At 25.1% G+C, this 17,686-nt stretch overlaps 2 protein-coding genes across 2 annotated transcripts in view; both read right to left on the reverse strand.

Moving 5' to 3' along the window:
* The window catches only part of LOC129605258 (uncharacterized), a 78,269-nt gene that overhangs the window by 24,980 nt on the left and 35,603 nt on the right, over positions 1-17,686 (reverse strand). The window lies entirely within an intron of this gene.
* On the reverse strand, positions 10,574-12,227 carry LOC129605275 (hydroxysteroid dehydrogenase-like protein 1). The gene is made up of 4 exons (XM_055514929.1): positions 11,950-12,227; positions 11,761-11,883; positions 11,132-11,691; positions 10,574-11,059 (listed from the first exon to the last, which is right to left on the reverse strand). Exons 1-4 carry the CDS (start codon positions 12,116-12,118, stop codon positions 10,955-10,957), a joined length of 957 nt encoding a protein of 318 aa, XP_055370904.1. The 5' UTR covers positions 12,119-12,227; the 3' UTR covers positions 10,574-10,954.

Genomic DNA, 17,686 nt, shown 5'->3' on the forward strand with positions numbered 1-17,686 from the left:
TGACATTAATTCTTGTCAAAAGTGTTACATTCTTTGAATACAAACGCTCTATTATTATATGAATTTAAATTTTATAAACATATAAGTATATACGTATATACATTATATTATGTATAACAATTATTTTACCTTGAAATCACGTTGTACAAAAAATACGAAGAAGAACAGGTGGTGATACTAACTTGCATAATCGTTACGATTTAAGAAGATGAACGAAAAAAAAACATAACCGTTTGTTTATTTTTTTGCATTAAAAATTTAAAAAAAAAATGAGATAAAACAAACGAGGAAAAAAGTTGGAATGAATTTTTAAGTATAAAAGAGAGATTCGAATTATTTAAAAGAAGATGAACGGAGATGCCAGATGTGTCCATAGAAATTTCATGAAAATTTGTATTTTGGATCTTTGGTTTCGCGAACCAAATCTCCTTGCATTAAATTAAGAAAATTTTCGATTTTTCCCGGACTCTTTCAAATGAATGGTAATCGAACAAATTTGCATCTTTATCAATTTTTCTTGCCGTATACACCTATGTCTTTAAACAAATTGGCAATTAGAATAGTAAATAGTAATCAGGTAGCGAACAACTAAAGTGCCAAGAATTTTGTCTAAAGTACTCGTTTCGTTAACTACCCATCTAATAAATTCAAATACTTCTCCTATAAATCAAAGCTTTTCCTAACTAGTGCAAATTTTATAACAATTTGTAATAATTTGTAAGAATATAGATTTAAATTTGACGTGGACTAATAATCAATTAAAGAATATTTTTGAAGTTTTTTTACTTCAGCACTCCATCAAGCTCCATTTATTTTAATGTAGGCAAACATGAGCAATTAATAGTCATTTCATAATAAATTCAATTCTGTTTCATAAATAAAGATAATTTGACAGATTTGTTGTTGTCATAGTGTTCACGTAGGTGAAAATTTTTTTTTTGTAAATCTTGTTAATGGCATTCCCAGTATATAAGTAGCTTGTATAGTCATAATGAGGTAAAGAGAAATAGAGAGAAAAAAAAATAGAAAAAAAAAGTCACATTGAAAAATTCTAAAATTCTGTGGCATGCAATCGTCGTACCTTTAAGAATCCCTGCGGGATTTCTTAAACAAAAAAAAATTTCTTTATAATTTCTTCATAATTTTTGTAAAATTAAACAGAAAAACAAAAATATTTGTTTTTTTTTATCTTTAAGAAAAAATATCGTGAAAGAATTTTATTTTTTGTTTTTCATTTTTCTATTTTTTGTTCCCAGAGTTTTTTTTGTTTTTATTTTGTTTTTTGTTTTATAAGTTCTTAAAATGGTTAAACTATCAGAAATTTTTGCAAAAGAAAAAAATGTTTTTTTTAATTCTTGTCAAACTTTAAGAGACGAAGACACCGGTATCATGTTATCATCAAATTAAAACATAATTTAGTGTCTTTTTTTCGCGCTCTTAACAGTTATTTTGTACATTTTTTGTTTTTCTCGCATTATAATTTTGTTACATAAATGCTCATGTAACTATGCATACATAATAAATTTTTGTTTTTTATATTGTAGTAATAAAGAGACTATTCAATAGGGTGTCATATTTTTTTTTTGACAAGGAATTCCGGTCAAATAATTTTTCAGAGAGTATAAAAAGTTTACACAAAATACTGCAGAATTTGAAGAGCTCTAAGATGACAGTAACATTCACACCTTCTTAATTTGTTTTTAAAAAAATTTAAAGTAAAATTTTCCTTCTCCAAGGAAATTTCCTTTCGTTCATTGGTTTGGTACTCTCCTACTCTTATCAGTTTTCTTCTTTGCTAAGTCTGGTAAGTTCTCTAAAGTCATATTAGAATTAGTGTCAGTCAATTTATTATTCAAATAGTAGATTATATAATTAAATGAAAAATCCAAAAACATACTTATGAAGATTATCAAAATTGACATTCTTAGAAAATGATATGAAAAATTTTGACATATGTCATTATGTTTTTATAAACAGTTGTATGTCATAATAAAAATTTTCCAAACAATTGAAATTTTGTATATTTTTGAATTCCGTGTTGGTGAACCTTATACATGTTTATGCATTCATATTTGTACACATATGTGATATTCATTTTTTGCCATTACACAAAGTGAATTTTAAATTTAAGGAAAGCAGAAATAAATAAGCGCTGTTATTTTGCTTTTAAAATTTTATAAAAAATTAACAAAAAAAAAAAAAAATTTTTTTCGGTTTCCGTGATATTCAAAAAAGTCATTCAACTTTTTTTTTCTTCTTTGGAGTCCCCGATATCTTATTACAAGTTAAAAAGTCTTAATGATAATAAGATAAAAATAATAAAAGCAACAACAACAACAACAAAATCTGAAACTGTTAGTAAGAAAACATTATACCGCTATTAGTGGTAAAAATTATAATTATTACCGGTATTTATTTCAATCTTTAAAAGGTAGAAAATTGAAGGTAAATGAGAAAATTTTATTTTTCTTTTTGTTTATTATTTTTTTTAATAAAATTCACCTATTAAATATTTGGGTAAAGAACAATTTGCGTTCTCTCTTCTTAAGTATGTTAATATTTTTTTTTTATAATAACCTTAAAATTATAAGCAATTCAAAAAATAAAAAAAAAATTAAGAGAAAAGTTTATAATTACCATTAAAAAGAAAAAAAAAATTAAATTTTTTTTCGAAAATATTTGAAAAAAAAAAATGCAAATTGAACATTTTAACCAAATATGAGAAAAATTTTAATTTAAAGTTCAAAATTTTCTTGCATGAATATTCAAAATGAAAAATGCATTAAACTTGTTTTAAGTTTTTAATTGGAAAATTCTCTCTAAAGTGCTATAAAGAATTAAACATAATTAAACATACTTTTAACCTGTTATAAAAAATTTAACATACTTCTAAAAATTTAAAATGCTTTACTGGTTGCTCTCAACCTGTCGTTTCCTAACTTGGGGGGTATTTGTCAAACTTTGTTTTTTATTTGTCAAGAGAAGTACGTAATGTAACAAATCTGATAACAGTTTTCAAAAGAGATTAATTAAGAGGTTGGGACAGTTAGGGAGCAGTTAGCTAAATTAGTGTTGGACTTTGATATCAGACAATTTGAATCGGCACAATTGACAATTTGAATAAATTTGAATTGAACTAATTGTCAATAAGGTCAGATTTTTCCTATAAAAAAAATGAACATACTTTTTTTACCTAAATTACTATGATATGCAGTTATTTCTTTTATTTTCCTCAAGAAAGTTTTTCTCATAGTTGCTGAAGATTAACCAAAACCGGGTTCGTGTTATATGGCGCTTCCTTCACTGGACATTGTCCGGTGAAATACAATTTACATATACTGGGAAACCTTTTGCGTAAATTTCGCCAGTACAATGAGGAAGCGATCGACATATTCTATGTGACGGCCCTGCTCTGGCCATCGGGTAGCGCAAATGGTTTGAGCTGGCCTTTCTCAGTGTCTTGATTCTCGCGTCCAACTCCCTGAGGGATATCTTAGGGTATTTGTATTGGGGGATATCGGTGCATAATACTATACATCACTAGTGTTTATTTACACTACTGTATACTTTATCATCAATTTGCATACATAGTTATAAAATAAATAGTTGTATTGCATTAATCTTAAGATTTTATATGTATATTTGTGAATTGATACTAAAAATAAATAAATAAATAAAAAAAAATAAAAATTTTTTTGGGACCAGGATAGTACAAATGAGATATGGCAGGACTACAATAAGCCATGGCTGGCTGCGGTAATCGCAGGGAAAATATTTATTTGCCCATATACACTTATAAATAAAAGTATAGGCACATCAGTTATATTACATACACTTTTATTGTATTATTACAATAATTTTAAGAACTGTTTTCTTCTTAAATTTACCAACATTATAACAACATTATATAATGTTATTATTGCATATTTTTAGGATGGCAATAAAAATTAAAAGAATTGTTAATATAATTATGGTTGAATACGATGTTTAATTACGTTTGTTTAAAAATTGCCACAAATAAAATGAAATAAATCCATAAGTTGTCCTACAGGACGAATTCCATTGGCAACGATGAAATACATATTTACTTGAAGTCTTTTGGTGGATTTCAAGTAAATATTATTACAATTAAATGTCATTGAACTTGTTCAATGTTTTAGTGAAATTAGGATTCCGTATAAATTAAATAACAAAGTTTAACTCTTGTTCCAACAAAATGTTGATATTCGAACACTTCAAAACCTAAACAATCATTTTACCTATATATACCTGTACGATTACATACTATGCACTTTTATATATAAACTTGTTGCTAACAATGTTATGATTAGCAATCTAAATCTCTGTTTTAATACATAAATTACAATTTGCCCTAACATATTATATACTTTGCAATAAATTCACTTAGATACCCTAGTTAAAAAACAATAAATAAAAAAATAGAAATAGTAGGAGAAATAATAATAATAATAATAAAAAAAAGAGGAAAACAAAAAAACATCATGTCAATTTTTTTTTTCTTTAATTTTCACATCTGTTGGGATCTCAGCTCTGACCAACAACAATAATGGAAATTTTGTACACAGAAAACACTCATATATCATTGTTGTTCTGCTCTATAATCTCTTTTAATCTTTACTTTCATCGTTAATTTTACCCTTAATAAGATTCTTAAAACAAAAATGCAGAAAATTAAAAAGAGAAAAAAATTTTATAATAAATTTTATATTTGTTTTTGTATTCTATTTATTTTTTAGACATTTCATTATAGTACTTTTCCTTCTCTCTCTCACTCTGTCAAATTTTCCTTTTTTTTTATTGCAATCATAACTTATGGTTTTAGAACTTAAAAAAATTTCCCTTACAAATTATGTGCATTTTTTTGATTGTCCATTTTTCTCATTTTTTTTTTTTTTTAAGTTTTACACATATTTTATGATAGTTCCATTTTATATGATCTGAAAATCATATGTTTTACCATTGTATAAATACAAAATCTATGCAAAGATGCAATTTTATAGCTTTGTGGTTCATTTGTTTATTATTCGTGGTTTCTTTCTTTTATTCCTTTTGAAATATTAAAGTCATTTCCTTCTACTGGTAGTAACTATTATAAGTATACAGATACAGTGATAGAATAGAAGTCATCCAGGTCATCACTGCAGAGCAATCAAAAAGTATTCATCAAAGCAAAAAAAAAAAAAACCAAACATCCTTATAACAATTGAAAACTAGAATCAACAACACAAAAAACAAAACAAAGGAGCATAAACAAAGAAAAATAGAAATTTCTTGAAATAAAAATCTATAGATAAGAAACTTTCATCTTTTTACCAGCGACATGACTCGATTATTGTATATTCGTATTGTCTGTATCCGATTACAATACGGTATAGACAACTAACAAGTTTTGATTTAGTTATTCATATACGATACCCTCTCCCTCCCTCTTCCATTTTTTTAATAAATATTTGAGATTGTCTTCCTCTTTGCACGTGTTACGGTGGAGCTATAAAACGCCTACTAATTTCTCTTTTTACTTAGGTAAAATATTTTCGTAAACTTATTTCACGAATCCATGCACATCTGGAGATTGCACTTGAACAGCATAATAGGAAATTTCAAAAGACGGAAAAAAAAATTGTTCTTTTAACAATCTCCTTAGGACCTTATGTGAATAACGTTCAATTGGATATAGTACAAGTTGTGAAAGCAAATAAAGCACAACAGGACTAATAAACACTCCTTTGTCTTCTATTTTTATGAAACTTCTTTTATGTTTAAAAAAAATTTTTATTTCAGATTACTGTACATCCAAGAATGAAGAAGTTGGTCGATTTTTATAAGTTGCAATGTCCCTGAGAATAGTGCGCGGTGGGTGAATGCATGAGTTTTTAAGTTTATATAGAAGTAGAAAAAAATTTTTGCAATTTAGTTTGTTTTTAATTTGTTTTTCTTTTCGCCCGCTAATCTTTTGCTTTATTCTCTTTCTCCTTATTATCTCTTAATAGTGGTTTTTCTCTTTTTTTTTTCATTTTCTTTTTGCTTTATTTTTACGATAAAAAAAAATAAATCTAAAGTAACAATGGGGGTCTGAAAATTGAAAAACTATACTTGTAAAAGACCTTCATACTTATAAAAATTCATGACATAAAATTTGTTAATAAAAACAAAAAAAAAAAAAAAAACAAAACCATTCTTTGGTTAGCAGACCTCAGCTAAGATTTTCTTCTAAAACAAGAGGTAGCAATTTTAAATAAAACCAAAATGTACGGAAAAAAGAAAAGCATTGAAGAAATACAAAAGTCTCACGACATGATGTTGAATTTTCTTAAAACATTGTTTGAGAGCACACACACATGTGTATGGGAGTATGTTTATATGTAAATGTGTTATAATGCATATAGCTAGTAATTGTTAAAAGTAATTGTAATTCTGTGGTTTTATTATGTAGCCATAGTGAAGGTGATAAGCTTTCCGTGAGGTTGCAAACTTATTTATTTTTTTTCTATACGTATAATGTGAAATGCAAAATAGAGTTGTGAGCATTTCTGCAACGGAATTTCTTTTTTTTTTTAAAAAATCTTTCGTATTATTTTTTTTTCGTTCTAGTTCCGGTGTTTATGGGTTTTCCTCTTTTTTCTTTTCTTATTTAATTTAGAGATATGTAGGTATTTTTGGTTGAATATTTTTTTTTTAAATATTCAAATTAATATAAATCTACTAAATATACTCATGGTTTGTACAAAGTTGATTTACTAGTTGATTCTGACAGAGAAATCAAGAAATTTTACGGTTTGTTAAAATTGTTATGACAGTAGTAATATTGACAATGACAAATTTGAGAAATTTAATATATGAATTGAGTTCCCGCTTCTTTGAATATTCAACAAAACTGAATAAATTTGAACTTTTGCTTTAAAAAAATTTTAATTTCTCCAATATGAAAGGGAAGGCGCATCATCGTTTTAAATTGTAAAACAAAATTCAAGTGTGTTCTGTCAAAGTTTCATTCAAAATTTTGTAATTTTTTTTTTAAAGCTTACCTACTTCATCATTATTACAGTGAATAAGATTTTACTTTATAACCGCTTATAATCACTTAATATTTAAATAATTAAAACGCAAATCATGTTAAAAATTTTTCATATTTTCTTCTTAAATTCTCATAAGTTAATTATGTAAATTAACGCAAGGTGGCCCAAGTTATCATTTTAATTCATATATAGAATGTACAATTAAAATTCATAAAATTTTTGAAATAGCTATAATAAGAAAATTTTTCTGATTCTTTTGTTCTTTTATTGAAAATAAAACAAAAAAAAATTTTATTTTTATATTAAAATTAAAAATTACAAAATGTTATCAAGATGGTAATAAAATTATGAAATAAAAAAGAAATGTTTTAATGAATTGTTTTGTTATTATACGCGATAGTATAAAAGAAATTCTTAAATTATTATTAATTATTGTATAACAAAGGCGTGCAAATATTTTAAAAATATGATAACTATTTTAAATAGTATAATAATGGGGTAAATATACATACATATTATAACATAATTAAAATGAAAATTTGTTTGAATTCAAGACGAATTTATTTTAAGTTTCTCAAGTGAATCGAAATTTCACTTGGAATTTATTTTATATTTGTAGATTAATTTTTGAGAAAGCCATAAATTGCGTTTAATTTCTTCAAATATTTTTTTTCATATACTGACAAAAAAATCTTGATTTTGGAGACGGATTACGTTCGTAATTATTTAGCATTTCTTAAAATATATAACTGTTTCACGTACGCACCTCCGTAATATAAGTAGGTAAATATTTAATTTTTAAACTGGTGCAAATGAAGGATCACTTATTATTTATAATTGTTGAAACTCGATATTATTTATGTATTAGACTGTAAATAATTATCCAAAATATTATTTTTTATTAAAAAGAGAAATTTGTGGATTATTATGGCCTGATACATAATATTAAAAGAATATTGTAAATATTTTAAATTATTTATATTTTATTACAAAAAAAAAACAGTGTTGTAATTTGAACGGTCTTTTGTTTTGATGATTCATTCCTCTCTTTTAAAAATATTTTCCTAATATTCTTGCACTGTTTAAATGATATACACTAACGTCAAGCAAAACTCGGACACCATAGAGAATACATACTAAATTTAAAGAAAATCGAAATTAAAGTATAAAATATAAAATTTTTCTTACTAAATTATTCAATTAAAGTAACATTTTTCAGTAGTTGATTTTCGACGGAGTTAGCAAATTTTGAGTGAATCGATTAACCTTATTGAACTGATTTTGTTACTGAGTGTTTATTTAATAAAGCGAACAATTTCTGTACCAATATTAAAAAATGAATTTAATTAAATTTTCTCACTTTTCGAATTAAAATTCTCATTTATCTAGTTATATTCCATTTTTCCAATAAGATTAACTCAAAACAAAACAAATAACTGTGTTTTTTCGAAAAAATGAGGTAGCTACTATTCGAAAACAATATTTTTCACTTAAAAATTAAATTTTGCGGATACTTATATAATACTCAATCACTTTCTTTTCACCCATTGCTCACTCGTGTCAAGTTAAATTCAGATTATTTTAAAGTGTCCGAATTTGACTTGACACAAAGTGTGTGTTCACCCACAAAAACCCACAAAAAGACTTAAAAATGAGATAAAAAAAAAAATTTTATAAATTGCAAATGTAAAAAAAAAGAAATTTCCAAACATAATTTGCCGCCAAAAGAGAATTATTTTCTCGTGTGCTAACGATTCTAAAATTTCCTACTTTTTTTTTTTATTGTATTTAAAAAATAGTAAATCAAAACATTAATGGTACGGTTTAATCTGACTCAATTGGTTCATTTTCCCTACAAAATTGCTTACAAATAAAAAAAAATTAGTTTTTTGTACAATTTTATGTTTTTTTTCCTACTTTTTTTTATAGACGTTCCTATTTTTTTTTCTCTTATTCTTAAAATATGTCAAAATAATTCGATAGAATTTACAAATAAAGCAAAACTACAAAGAAAAAAATTTCTAAAATTCTGATCGGAACATGAGTTGTAAAATTATTTCAAAATTTTTTTTAACTCCTTTTTAGTGTTCGGTGCCATTTTTTCTCCTTATTTTGGAGTGAAATTTATTTAACGAGATGTTCGTGACTTTTGATTTTTTTCTACTTAATTTTTTTGCTTCATTTTGTTACTTTACTTCAGTTCAGTATGAAATTAATAAATTTTTTGTTTTTTAGTTCGATGATATTTCGTAAGCTAACAAGAGAAACACATTTATTATTGCCATCTACCGACCGAGAAAGAAAATATTCGAGTAAAATTAAAGCCAGAGCCGAAAGCAAAAAAATGAATAAAAGTGAAGGTGTAAATAACGATCATTATAGATCGATTGTTCAAAATAATGACAGGTTAACAAAGAAAGAAAAAGAAAAGAAAGAAGGAAATAAAAAATTTTTAACTCTCTTTTTTATTTTCTTTATTTTTCTTTTATTTTTATTGCCTATTTATTGCTAGTTATATTTCATAAATTGAAAAATTATGTTTAAATGTAGCTTGTCGTCATTATAACAATATATTAAGTGAATTTAAAGAATTTTGTGGCGGCGGCATTTTATTTGAAATGCTTTTTTTGATTAACGTTCAAATATAATTTGTAATCACTTAAACTGCGAGTTTATATATATAGAGCTTTATTATGTATGTGTGGGTATGCAGGCACTTGAAATAATATTAAATTTGTTTGCTTGTCGATTATATTTTAAAAAATAAATTTATAAACAATTAATAAATTGTGATGATCGCATTCATTTTTCGGAAGCCGAATATTGAAAGAAAGGTAAATGTCAATATTTTGACAATTTCAAGTAGGTATTTGTGAAAATAAAAAATTATATAATAAAAAATTATTGGAGGAAAAAAAATATGAGGAAGACAAGTAGAGATAGAAATATTTGTAGGTATGTACATAGGTATGTATGAAGATAATTTTAAATGAAAAATATGATTTTATTGAGAAAAATTGTGCTAGGGTACCTTAGGTTATATACGATCAAAGGGAATTCAATTATTAATAAAGAGTATTTATAGTAGGTGGTAAATGGCATAATTTCGGTTTAAATTTCATAACTCAGATACTTCAGATATGTACTTAAAGTTCTAATTCAAATCATAAAAAAGTTTTTTTGCACCATTACAGATTTGTAGGAACTAACTACTTAGTTTACTTTTCCAAATTTTTAATACTCGTATCTTACATTTTTCTATGTGAGCACTTAAAAAACAAGTTTGAAATGCTTTAGAGCCTTGAACATATTTTTGATTTTCGAACGTGTTTCTTTTGGGAAAGAGGTTCATCGAACATGGCTTTATGTTAAGATTTACATAAATTAGAATTGAATTTTCGAAAATTCCAATTACAAATAGACTTAGTTTGTTTGAAAATACAGTAAGTAGCACCTCTAGTACTAACTACGTGAACAAGTACAATATTTAACATAATCTAATATTATTATTTTATATATTCTTATAGAATTGTGTATCAAAATATTAACAACTATAATATTATTAATAGGAATTAAATTACTGATGTAATGATAAAAATAAAAAATTAATACATTTGTATATACATATATCTACAATTGAGAAACAATAATTGTGATTAAATACATTGAACCCTTCTTATCTTATATTAACAACTTATATGCTATACTTATTATAAACTTAATATAAATTTAAAAATCATGTTAAAACTTTTTTGGTAATACACATGATAACATATTTAATTCCATATTAATATAATAGGTTTGGATAATTTAAATTTAAACATTTACTTCAGCCCCCAACATTTGCTTTTAGTCCAAAATGTAGTTAAGTACTTTTAATAATTGTAGTGCTTACAATTTTCTTTTAAAAATTGACCTTAGGCTTTTGATTTCTTTCGCAAATTTTCAATTTGCCATATTTTTGCAAGTATTTGACAAAAAAAAGTTTGTATTATTTCAGGAAACGCATTGTATAAAGCAAACTAAAATAACGAAAAAAATTATTTATTGAAAAAAAAAATGCTAACAAAAATGAAATTTTTTTTCTATAATACTTGTATTCCATGATAAAATAATCCAGTAGTTTCATTAGTTCTACCAAGTGTCCAAATAGCTGATTTTGCAAAATCATTAACATCAGCAACAAAAAATCCAGTCTGAGTTAAATTTTTTGAAAATTTTGTCATATTTGTTCTAATAAATCCTGGATTAAGTAATTGTACTTCAATATTATAATTTTTTAATTCCCATTGTAATGATTTTGTAAATGATTTTACGAATGCCTTTCCAGCAGCGTACATATTATTAAGTGGTCCCGGACAATATTGACATAATGAACCTAAATTAACAATTAAACCACGATTTCTTTTAATCATCTGAATTATAACTAATCGTGTCATCATAGCAGTTGCTCCAATATTTAAAAGTATCATATTCCATATTTTCTCCTCAGAAATATTATGTAGTTTCTCAGGAAAATCATATGCCTGTCCTACATTATTTACTAAAATACCAATTTCAATGCCATCTAGTTGTTTCTTAATATGATCATAAATATTCCATCCATGACTGAAATCTGCTTCAATATATTTACATTGTACATTATATTCTGATTCTAAAATATTGTAAGAAAATAAATTTATAATTTGTACACAACTAAAAGAGTATTTAACAAAGAGCTGACCTATTTCTTTGGATGTTTCTACTAGTTTTTCCTTTGATCTAGATATTAAAACAATATTAAGTCCATTTTTCGCCAATTCTTTAGAATATGCTTTTCCAATGCCATCTGTTGAGCCAGTTATAACTTAAATTAGGAATGTAAACATTGTTAAAAAAATTTCCTATTTAGAGTTTTAATTTATCAACATACCAGCCCAATTCCCGTATCGTTCCTTTAAACATATTTTCTCTTTTGGATAAACATATTCTTTGAATAATGAAATTATTATACTAAAAAAAGATTTAAAATTATAATAAATATAAAAAGATATCGTAGCTGCACCAATAAACAAAACGAAATTGATTAATTCAATTGACATTTTAATTGTCACAATTTCTTTAAAATATTTTTATTTTTTTTTTAAGCAAAATTGCATTTCTTTCGTTCTTAAAAATTAAGAACATACTGAGTGAACATAATAAAGTATGAAAAATTCTAGAAATCAAAAATTTTTTTAACACTAAAACAAAAACTTAAAAAAAAAATAGAGGAAGCTACTCATTTTACACTCATTTTACACTCACAACAATTCAATTCCATTTATTTATAGAAAATAATTTATAAAATGAACTTTGTACAAAAAAATATCAATAGCGCGATAATATTTTGTTTATACAATGTGAGATATAATATTGAAAGATAGGAAATTCTAATTTCAATTAGGAGCAAATTTCCTTTACTTTTTTCTCGACATTTTTAAGCATATAAATTTCCTATCATAACAAAAAATTCTTATCAGAGTTTATGTTGCCGGTAGACAATAACGACTGCCAGCACAGTAATATAAATTTAAAAAAATAGGTGTTATATTGTGTTAGCATACAATTTAGCTACATTACAGTACTTTTGCCACTCCGATTCTGAAACGGCTTTATACAGAGTGGCTTCCAATTCGTAAAACTTTTTATCATTTTTTACTTTTTCATAATTTGTGATAAAGAATTTGAGTTGATTTTGTGCATATCTATATTATTGCAAACGTATTATCAGTGATAGGTGGAGTATTCATACGTTAATCGATTATAATACTCAGGTATTATAGTTGGATTGCTGAATAAATTAAATTGACATTAAATTTACATTTTGACACATGCTTTTTTTTTAGTTTAATTTTCTAAAGCGATCGTTGCACATACAAGACTCAATTTTAAAATGTAAATAGTCAGAAGTATTAAAATAACATTCAAAAGACAAACCAAGTGAAATTTTAATTGTTTTGATTGCTTGCTTGCAAAATAGTTTTAAGTGGTTTCTTTTTGAACTTTGACATTTTAGATAAATTTTGTATTTTGGTTACACTTTGTGTTTTTTGTTTGTATGAAATATTATATAAACTTCCATACTAAATTTTTTTTGGTAAATTTTTTGATTATTTTTGTCGAATTCTCTTGCATGCTTATTTGAGATCAAAATTCTTTATCTTCAAAATGAATGAGTACTTTTGTGAAAATTTTACAAGTTCTGTTCTCCGATAAAGTAAATTTGATTACTTATTTTTCTTATGGTTAAGTAAAAAAATTTTTTATGTAACTAATTAATATTTATTAATTATTATGAGTAAATAAAAATTCTCAATAGGTAAAAAGTAAAATTTTTTTTTTTTCATTTGGCCTTTATCCTCTCAAAATGAATTTTAATGTTAGACGTAAGGTCTAATAGTAAAAATTAAACAAATATTTTACAATAATATTTATTTTTAACACTTACACTATCGATCTTATAGACACTTCCAATTAAATAATGACTCCTCAGATATTGTATACATAAAATTTAATATAATGTAAATATTTCAACATGTAAATATGAAGTGTGTAAAGAGAGTGAGAGTGCAAAAGTGAAATAACTCAAAATTCATTAATTTTCTCAGTAATGTTTGAAATTTTTTTGTTCATTTTGTTTTAAATATAAATTTCAACAAAATTACGTGTACATATTATGTAAAATATACTGCTATGGCGAGAAATGAAATCCAGAATTTAGTTATGCGATCTTTTGCGGTTGATATTTTTTCAGTAAATTTTTAATATAAAAATTGACGTATTATTAAATTAGAAAATGCAATTTTTTAAATTATTACAATTTTTGTAGCGATCGAACCATATACACTTTTAAAAATTAACAAATTTATATTAGCGTTTAATTTACACTAGGTTTCAATTTCAGAGATTAATGCAACGGATTAAAAATACATTCGAAGAGATGAAAGCACAGATGAATTTAAGAACATTTACAAAGCAGTCAAAATTGATTATTAAGAGCAATATAAGATAAAATACTTTTAGAATATTTGCAAGAAGATTAATGACGATTTCTATTTACTGTGGATATAAAATAGCAGTGGAAAAATTTAGTTTATTGTGTAGTCGCAAAACACCAAATTCCGGGGAAAGTCATGGAAAAGATATAGTAAATATTTTTTCTCCAATACGTTCGAATTTAATAATTTTTTTCCATGTGATAAAAGCCTTTGATTCTGTTGACAGAAATATTTTCCTAAAAACTAGCTATAACTTGAGTTCAAAAATTACATAGCGAATAGATAATATACAAAATAATATGAAAAATATATACACTTTGAAATTTCAGTAATTGATTTTGGAATTATTAGAGAGGAAATTATCTTGGTTTAACATTATTCAACTGCTATGTAAATGAATCAGCAGAATTTCTTTAATTGGAAAAAGCACGCAAATAATTTATTTCATTTCAGTATACTCACAGTAATGCAACAGCGATAACTACACAGTAATGCAACAGTAAGCATTAAATATTGAGGGTGCCCCATCTCTATAAAAAATTCTACCACTTATACTAGTCAACGCAGGAACAAATAAAAATCACCTACAAAGTAACTAATTGCCTTCAATAATAATATTTTTGAAGTTAAATTTCATTTCTAAATTTAATTGCGCCTCTCGAGTATACTATGCATAGAATAATATACTGTAATGAACTTCTTAATTCTCTATTTTCAATGATGTTTAGGTTAGTTAGCTTGCATATTACCAATACATATATATATATATATATATATATATATATATATATATATTAAGGAAATTATGAAATTTTCAATTAAAGTAAAAGCAATAAATCGAATAAAATGTCATTTTACAATATTTGACCAGAATATAAAAAGGAATACTTGCAATATGTAAGCACCTATAAAGAAAAAAAATCTTTTGTTTTCAATTACAAATTTTCCCCAGTCCATTTTCAATATTATTTTCCAAGTGATTTATGATTTTGTATTTTATTTCACTAAAATTTGTAACATGAGTTATCAAAAATTTATGAAGAATAGAAAAGTATTTTTTGTTTTCCTCTAAATATAGAATGTAGAGAAATTTTTTGTTTTTTTTTGGGAAATAGAAAGAAGAAATTCAATTTCTTATTTGGCTTAAAAATTGTTGCAAAGGTAAAAGAAAAAACCAAGTTTGATATTTAGGTCTTGGATTTTCTTTTTGTTGTCTTCTTTAAATAAATTTTAAAAAAAAGACAGTAAATTACTTAGAACATTAAAAAATAGCAAATTTTTTTTTTCATTTTGAAACAAAAATGGTTTTTTTTTTCACCTTTTTGTTTTTTTTTTTTTTTGTATTCTTGTGAAAGTTGTGACACAATTAAAAATTACTTCATTGTGTAATCAGAAAAATTGCATAAGGCAACAAATAAATTTTGTTTTTAATTCTTATTTTGCCCGCATAAAGATTTTTGAATAATTTTTTAAATTTAAAATTCTTCATTTTGTGCCAATTTTTTTTTACAAAATAAAATTATAATAAAAAAAGCCAAAGAATTAGATGTAAAAAAAAATTGCATAAAATAAAAAAAAAAAGATATTTAGAGAAAATTTAACAGAAAAAATGAATGACCTTAGTAATTAGATCCCTGAAATATGCAATATTGAAATTATGAAATGCAAAATTTGCAAGTGTATAGAGTGATTCAGTTCGATTCTTTAACATATACCAGCATTAAAAATGGATAAAATTTAAAAATACACAAAAGATGTGGTGCATATAAAATCAAATGAGACAAATTCTACATAGGACAAATGAGTAGAACAGTTACAACAAGGCTATAAAGGAAGAATTAAGTGCGAGATGAAACATAACGTACGAGGAATATAGAAACCAAAAGGAAATTCGATTTAATGATTGCGAAACACATTTACGAAATGGATCACAAAATTAAGGAGGAGTACTTAAAGATTATAAAAGATGGGAAGCGATGATATAGGAGAGAAGTTTATAGAAGTATTGAAATATTCAAATCTAATAGGTATCAGGTATACTATTTGAAATATAAATAGATTATATTTTTGTCGTTGTTATTTGAAGATAGCCAGCTTTGACGAAATTTTTACTCGATTTCGAATATGGGGGATTTGTAAAAAAGCTTACAATTTCAGAAAAATTTTCAATTAACTTTTTCAATAAACATTTTTTAAAATGTATACTTCTCGAACATAATTTGGAAAGGCCGCCTGTTCTTGTCAAATCCGATATTAATTCGACAAACAGTTGTTGGGTAATCGGGACTTTTCTCAATGATTTTTTTTTCTTTTATATTACATACATATGTACTTAAGCATTACTCGATTGGAAAAGAATAATTTAAGATCAATCTTACTTTGATTTAAAAAAATTTACTTTGCTTTAAAAAACATCCAAAGATGTAGCATTAAAGTCAATTTATTGGAAAACATTTTTTATTCTCTTTTTTTTGATTTTTATTTTGATCAACAAGTTAATAATGAGATGTGAACTTTAAAAACTTTACTTGTAGGTTAAAGAAGTTAATCTGCATATTTTGAAAATTTGTTCAAGTGGAAAAATTTGTGTTTAATACATAATTATGTAAGTAACTACCAACATATACATTTTTCTGTATATATATGTATATCTAATCGTTATGCACGAATAATTTAATATTCTGTTGATATTTTTGTAATACAAAATTTGAACATTATATTGCTATTGATAAAATCTATGTAAATGAAGTTAAAAAAAAATTGAATTTGTGTTCATGAACTTGTGTTTTTTCTTCATTTTGTAAAAATTCTTATGTATAATACCTACATATGTTCGTATGTAGTAAATTATGTCGCTATATTACAAAGATAGATCTGATAAGGTTAATTGTTCTTGTATATATAGGGAAACATTTAACTTACATACCTTTTAACTTATAAACATAAGCGATTTATAACTTAGTTAAACAAGAGCCGTCAACACAACTGATCGCTATGGAAAAAAGAACACAACCGATGTTCATAGCTATGGAAAAAATTTGTTTTCGAATTGAAAATGAATTGGGACAAGTATATTTGATAACTCTTCAATTTAAATATGAATTTTTTTAAGCATCGAAATTCAACTAAATTTTTTGTTTTGCTAAATTTAACTAAATTTTGCGATTATAAATAAAATGTGTTCCATTCGTCTTTTCATTTAATTTTGGCATTCGCGAAAACATTTATAGATAAATAATACCATATTCACATATTCTCAGTTAGCTATAGGCAACAATTCAAGCGTTTGATTCAAACTAAATCAAATCCATTCTAGCATATAGTATGAAAATAAACAGATAGAAACGCTTGGGAAATCTAGAACGACGATTAAGAAATTTATTGCCCTTCAATTTTGCCCTGTTGGGAAGCTGTATGAAGGCGCGTGAGGTAAATGGATGAAGTAGCGGCAGCAGAAATGCTGGGATTGTGTGCTCGCAAGAACTTTCCATTCATCGATTTACTGGGCATTACAGGCGGGGTACTCGATTCTACTAATTTAGACTGTACCTGGAAACAAAGATGCGTATTCTGTGCTTCCAGCATTACCGCTAGTAATCATAGATTGGCATACACAATCAAGTACAGCGG

This window comes from Condylostylus longicornis, unplaced genomic scaffold (genome assembly GCF_029603195.1).
Source record: "Condylostylus longicornis isolate FDR11 unplaced genomic scaffold, ASM2960319v2 ptg000002l, whole genome shotgun sequence".
In the NCBI taxonomy this organism is placed as follows: Eukaryota; Metazoa; Arthropoda; class Insecta; order Diptera; family Dolichopodidae; genus Condylostylus; species Condylostylus longicornis.

What these genes read in the sequence shown, in the direction of transcription:
- LOC129605275 (XM_055514929.1), bottom strand. Translation starts at nt 12,118, where the DNA reads ATGTCAATTGAATTAATCAATTTCGTTTTGTTTATTGGTGCAGCTACG. An exon ending in ACGATACGGGAATTGGGCTG is followed by an intron (nt 11,884 to 11,949) that starts GTATGTTGATAA and finishes TCCTAATTTAAG; the next exon opens with TTATAACTGGCTCAACAGAT. An exon ending in AGAAACATCCAAAGAAATAG is followed by an intron (nt 11,692 to 11,760) that starts GTCAGCTCTTTG and finishes ACAATATTTTAG; the next exon opens with AATCAGAATATAATGTACAA.